At 33.7% G+C, this 6,567-nt stretch overlaps 1 protein-coding gene across 1 annotated transcript; it reads left to right on the top strand.

Annotated features, from left to right (window-relative positions):
• The first annotated feature begins 2,450 nt into the window (after positions 1-2,450).
• LOC145569419 (uncharacterized) lies at positions 2,451-6,258 on the top strand. Its single transcript, XM_081628763.1, has 4 exons — positions 2,451-2,542; positions 2,998-3,358; positions 5,165-5,422; positions 5,786-6,258. Exons 2-4 carry the CDS (start codon positions 3,007-3,009, stop codon positions 6,046-6,048), a joined length of 873 nt encoding a protein of 290 aa, XP_081484889.1. The 5' UTR covers positions 2,451-2,542; positions 2,998-3,006; the 3' UTR covers positions 6,049-6,258.
• Positions 6,259-6,567: the final 309 nt, after the last annotated feature.

Here is a 6,567-nt window from a genome sequence, read left to right as displayed (position 1 = left end):
GGGTTTGGATTTACAAAAAACCCGGTTCGAGTTCAATGGTGCAATGTTAAGGTAAATGGATACCCCCGCTCAACTTGACATGGCTCATAATGATGTTATTTTTGCCTTCCCTATTGATAATCTAGGTTTGCTTCTTTTTTTAATCCAACCCCTTTTTTTTCATTTGATTTCATCATTGGTCCTTATAATTGGGGTACTTTTATTAATTGTTTTATTCAAATATGGAAGAGTAATTTGATTTGATTATTTGGTGATTTCTTGAGTTTGAGTGGCTCAAAATAAAGTTGTAGAGACAAAGCATAATTAATCATCCCTAAATAAACTAATGCATTTTTTCTAAAGTTATTTCTAAGGAAGAATTGAGTTTGAATCAAAGAATGTGGTCATTTTAATTACTACATTGTGTTTAGTATGGTATTGGCAAATTAAGTGTTTCAATTTTGATCGTGTCATCTAAGATTTTGGAGAGGTCTTGGTGCACATTGCTTGATAAGCTTGTCATGCTTTGTGAAAGAATAGTTAAAATTATGTCTTAGCCAAATCGCGGATGCAAATTTCACCCTTGCATTACACATTTGATTTTACTAATCAATTTTGCAACTTCGCTTATCTGGTGTTTAATCATGCTATTCGACTTCACTTATTAATTTTGCTTTTACATCAATTTTTATCGTTGTGTTTAAGGTGGTTCTGAGCATATTGCTAGGCATTATGTAACTCTATGCATCTGCTTGCACAAGGAGAGGGACACATTTGTTAGAGTAACATGCTCTACAGCTATACTGCCTCAGCTTACGCGATGTTTCTCTGACAATGAATCTGTAGAACAAGGCTCTCTATGCTTTGTTTACCGTGGATTAAAGTTGGCTCAAGATCATATAGCTGATGAACTAAATATGGTAGATGGTGACATCATCAATGGCTTTAATTTCAACACGATGAGTAAGTTCAATTTTGGTTTCATTCATCTGGTTGTAAAATATTGTTTTACATTCAGATTTAGGACCCTTAAAATACTCTGTATTATGTTCCTATATATTTGCGACTTGTCAAGAGCTTTCAGTTCAATGATAGAAAAGTAAAATTTTGTGATGCTTTACAAATAGATTTACAGTGTTTTTATTGTTTGTTGTACTTGAATTGTGCAAACTCAGATTTGAATTGTGAAAGAGCAAAAAAAAAAAAAAAAAAATCTTCCTTGAGCACAATTGGCCCAAGTCTTACTCTTATAGTGAAATGTGTGTCGGGCAATGAAACGCGGTTCACTGTCACTGAAAACACTCGTTTGGGTCAGATGATGGATAGATTGAGGCTGTATGATTCAAAATCGGGTCGTAGAGATATTCATTTTGTTTTCAGTGGTCGCCGACTTGAAGATACAGAAATAGTTAAGGAGGCCCATCTTGAAGATGGTGATGTAATTGATAGCCTACGTTGTATGTATGTGTGCTAAAGTTTGTTTAATCAATAATTACAATGTCTTAGCAGTCAGTAACAGTATCGGAGTGCTTATTTATGGTTTGTTTAGCTGGTTTAAATGCTAACTAGATTTTCCACTCTTTTGGTTGTGTATTTATCGGAGTACTTATTTATTTGCTATTCCATAGATTCTATCGTTATTCTATGGTTGGTGGTTTTGGTATTGTACATTATCATCGATGCCTTAAATTTCAACACCATGAGTAAGTTCAATTAACTTGGGTTACATCCAATCTAGTTCAAAAATATTATTGTACACTCATATTAGGATCCTTAATTCCAGCATTGCAGCTAGGGGTAAAACTTAGTTAAAATTCTAAGGTTCAGAAATTCGTACGTAACATGTTCCGAAAATATAAGAATTGAAACCTTCTCAACAGGTTTGTGAAAAGTGTGAATCGGAACCATTTTGATTCAAGGTACATACATTATACATATTGTACCCTATCTTTTGCTATGCTTTATAATTTTTTGTAATTTTGATGGTTATAAATTCACAATTCTTACAATTTGCAAATGCGACAAATCAAAAGTAGGTGTCTAGCAAATTTAATATATATGAAGTATATTTTTAACTTTTCTTATACCGTATTATTTTATTAGAAGTTGAACTTCAAATGACGTATGGTTTGAAATTTTTTTTATTTTTTAGAAGCATGTATGCTTTGAACTTAATTAAGTGTTATTTTTAAACTCCAAAAATAGAAAATGAAAGTTTATCTAAGCTAAGAGATAAATAAGGGTTTGTTCAGTTTAATTTCAATTCTGTTCAGGTCTAATCAGTTCAATTCAATTCCCAATTTCCTTCTTCAATTATTTTCAGGAAATCGAAACAGACCCTAATTAGGGTTGTTAAACAAAAAATTTAATCACAAATTGAATAATGATGGGATGAAGTACAAGTATTAAAAAGTATTTACAAAAGTGCCATCATTAAAATAAATTCCTTCAAGTATTTCGTAAACCCTAACTACCTATTCAGTCTTCACATTTCTCCCTCTTCTCCGTTCCCAAATTATCGTAATTGGGGGAATTTCTCAACGGTGAAAGTAATATTCTTCCGGTAATTTCCGTTTTCCTCTCCCTTAAATTGTGTTTCTAGACTTTCTACATGTATGATCTGTAATTACATGTTAGCTTTGCATTTTGAATGGTTTTTTCATGTTTAGTTGACAAATTTACTAGTTTAAGTTCTACTATTATGTAAAAAAGTGTTAAATTCACACGTTATGTTTGAATTATTATTAAAATCAATACATTTCTACATGCTGAATGTTTGTTTAATGTTAATTATGGTTGATTTTCATGTTTTGTTGGATTATTATTAAAATCAATACATTTCTACATGCTGAATGTCTTTACATGCTGAATGTTTGTTTATGTTTGATTAATCTAGTAAGGAGTTGAATCTGCATATATTTGTTCAAGTTCTTGTAATCTATAGTTGATTAGTTATGAATTATTTGCATAAATCAATATAATGTAATATATGTTTAAGAATTGCCAATTAATTGAAAGGAAATCGGTATGGCAACAAGGAAACGGCGTTACGACCCGAATGTACCGGTTGAAATTAGCTCGGATGTGGAAGAAGAAAATGGGGAAAGTTCATTGATCAAGAAAGATCAAATCAAGAAAATACAAGTGAAGGTGGTGAAATGGTCGGATTCGAACAGCGAAGAAGCCGAAGAAGGGGTTACCTTGAAGATTGAAATTGACATTCCACTTCGATGGGTGATGATTTGTTATTGTCAGAAATTGGGTTTGGATTTTCAAACCACCCGATTCGAGTTCAATGCTGCTAAGTTAAGGGATTTGGATACTCCCCAGCAACTTGGCATGGTTCAAAATGATGTCATTTTTGCCTTCCCAAATCATGGTTTGCTCCTCCCTTCAAAATTGATTTCGTGTTTTTAGGATTTTGGTTTTTGTTTTAATCTTTTTATTAATTGTTTCATACTTAGAAGTGTTATTTGATTTGATTGTTTGGTTTACTTCTTGGGTTTTAATTTTGTGAGTATTTAAAATTGGAAGATTAGTAGTTTGCTTCAAAGAAGGTTTTGTGTAGGTCATCAGAATCATTTCTCTTTTCCAAAATTATTTGGAAGGATGTTGGCATGTTAAATAGGGGGAGATGATTGTTTTACCAATTGTGCGTTTGATTAAAAATTTGGTGGGAAGGGAAGGAAGAATGAGCGGCATATTTTCCTATTGTGGACGTAGAATGGGGATCTAGATTCGAGAAAGGGCAAGGAGAGTAATGTACACAATTTTCCCTTTTTTGGATATCGGGTGGGACTGAGATTTGAGAAGGGGAGAGGGAAGGAGGAGTGAGATACCTATCTTTATATATTTGCATATGGGTTGGAGATCGAGATGAGAAGGAAGAGTGAGTTACCTATCTTTCCTTAAATGAATATTGAATGGGGATTGATGGGATTGGAGAGGTTCAATTTTCCTTTTTCTCTCAAGTAACCAAATCTTTCCACTAATGATTTGGAAGGAAAAATAGAAACATGCAACTTTACTTATCGATTGGGCTGCTATCCTATCCTTTGCTTGCTTAATCAAGCTGTTGCAAGACAGAAAGGGTTAAGTTTTTAGTGAAGTAGATACAGAGGTTGAATATTGATTTCTCATTTATGGTTTACTAATGAGTTGATTTGTTAGTAATCATGTATTAAACTATTAAAACGTCTTTTAGCATCACACATGCTAAACTGCCTATAGAACCCATTTTGAAGATCTAATGTAAGCACAAATATGTGTTTTTTTTGCCCCCCCCCCCCCCCCCCCCCCTCCTCTTCCTTCAAGTTTTCTGCTGCTGCTGTTTCCTGATCAATTCATTTCTTGTCACTATTGCTCCATATTTAGTATTCATTATTGAGAGTGCTAGTAGCTATTGTAGCATTCCTGACTTCCACCCTTCTTTTCTTCTATGTTAAAACACTAGCAAATGAGCAAGATTTGTCTGCGACATGATTTAGAAAGCTCTCTCTTCAGGCCAAGAACTCCAAACTTGGGAAACAAGGCTCCTTAATAGACAGGGCTGAATTTGTCAAGCTAATTTTTTTAATTATTCTGCTCTTTCCCCAGCTGAAATCGGTTGGTGTAAATTTTAGACACCAACTTTTTACCATCTTTGGGAATGTAATGTCCATTAAACATAGTACTGTACCTCACACAAAGTGTTCCTGTCTTGACTGCAGAGTAAGTACAAACATGAGGGAAATCAAAATTTAGCCTGATCTTATTTTTTTTCTATCAACACCATCAGTTTTAACTACGTCATAATTAATGGTGAAATTGTGGATCTCGACATGCTTTTATTAAGCAATAGTGGTTAGACAGGCTTATTCCGTCTTCTTTCCCGTTTTCAATAATTGTATCCCTGGAAAGTGGAAACAGTAGATAAGAAAAATTATTATGTCATTGTCATGTACATACAGTTTTAAGTTTATGTGCACAGAGTAAGAAGTTAGTAATTATTGTATGGCATATAAAACTGATGGTAACATTCTTCAGTCTATAATTAACAAATAATAAGGCATGGGTATTTTTAAATGACATATAGTAACTACTTTGAGCACCTGGTATGTATCTTCATCTGGACATCTCCATAGCTCTTTCAGTCTATCTCCTTGTTTTTCTCTCATTTGCCCTTTTTTTTTTCACTGTGTTTAAGGTGGCTCGGGGTATGGAGCTGTGCATTATGTAACTCTATGCATCCGCATGCATAAGGGGAGAGACATGTTTCATAGAGTGAAACGCTCTACCGCTCTACTGCCTCAGCTTATGCGATGTTTTCCTAACAGTGGATCTCGAGAACATCTTACTCTATGCTTTGTTTATGGTGGATTAAAGTTGACTCAGAATCATACAGCTAACGAACTAAATATGGAAGATGGTGACATAATTGATGGCTTTAATTTCAACTTTATGAGTAAGTGCTACTCTGGATTCAATCTAGTTCTAAACTTTTATTATTATACACTCAGATTAGGATCCTTATTATATACCCCATAATATGTTCCTATTTACTTCCTTTGAAGAAAACGCTCTACATTCTATATTTGTGACTTGTTAAGAAGCTATCAGTTCAGAGCTTGAAAAGGAAAATTTTCTGATGCTAGACAAAAAGTTTTAGCGTTTTACAGGAAATTTGAAGTTCATAACATTACGGACTAATGTCAATATTATTTGATTGTGCAACTAAGATATGAAGTATGAACTGCTAGAGAGCAAAAAGGTTCTAATTTCAGGTTTTCTAGTCTAGGTTCTAACTTGAATCTCCCCTCCTGTTCAGATTCTTCCTTGAGCATAGTTGGCCAACGCGTTACTCTTAAAGTGATATGTCATGTGGGCAATGAAACGCAGTTCAGAGTCAGTCCAAAGACTCGTGTGGGTCAGATTATGGATAAATTAATACCAGAGGATGCAGGGGCGGGGAGTAAACATCTTAAATTTATTTTTGATGGGCGTAGTCTCTTACCTACAACAACAGTAGCGGAGGCACTGCTCATGGATGGTGATACTATTACTAGCATTCTTTGTATGAGAGGATGCTAAATCTTTTTGTTCGGTTACTATGATTCTGCTTTTTAAGTTCCATTTTATTTTCCTCGGTAAGATTTGTAGCAGTCGCAGTATAATGCTGTCATATCTCTGATTTTTTTGCCTTAGTTGTTAATTTTGTTTAAAGGCTAGTTGGAATTGGCGTGTGTATCAACTTATTGTGAGATTTAACGGGGTTCATTCAGCCCACGGGCCAGTGGGTGCTGTTAGGCCCATGTTGGAATTTTATATTTTGGCTGTTAGGCCTATGTTGGGCATGATCCATGTTTTGTATATTGGCCTTGTAGTTTATACTAAAACATAAACCATAATGTCACTTTCTCTTATCAATAATGCCACATGGTATCTCACTTAACTTTTTATTTATTTATTTATTATTTTTTTTTTTTAAAAAAAAAAATCCCTTTTTAAGCATTTATACAAATTATAAAAATAAAAGTAAAAATAAAAAAAAACCTTTAAATCAATTCATATACTACCTCCGTTGCATATTAGGTGTAACTTGTGAATTTT

This window comes from Chenopodium album, chromosome 11 (genome assembly GCF_948465745.1).
Source record: "Chenopodium album chromosome 11, dcCheAlbu1.1, whole genome shotgun sequence".
Lineage (NCBI taxonomy): Eukaryota > Viridiplantae > Streptophyta > Magnoliopsida > Caryophyllales > Amaranthaceae > Chenopodium > Chenopodium album.
Note: the sequence above shows the minus strand (reverse complement) of the source record. Positions and strands in the feature narration are given on the sequence as shown.

What these genes read in the sequence shown, in the direction of transcription:
- LOC145569419 (XM_081628763.1), top strand. Translation starts at nt 3,007, where the DNA reads ATGGCAACAAGGAAACGGCGTTACGACCCGAATGTACCGGTTGAAATT. An exon ending in TTTTGCCTTCCCAAATCATG is followed by an intron (nt 3,359 to 5,164) that starts GTTTGCTCCTCC and finishes ACTGTGTTTAAG; the next exon opens with GTGGCTCGGGGTATGGAGCT. An exon ending in CTTTAATTTCAACTTTATGA is followed by an intron (nt 5,423 to 5,785) that starts GTAAGTGCTACT and finishes CCTCCTGTTCAG; the next exon opens with ATTCTTCCTTGAGCATAGTT.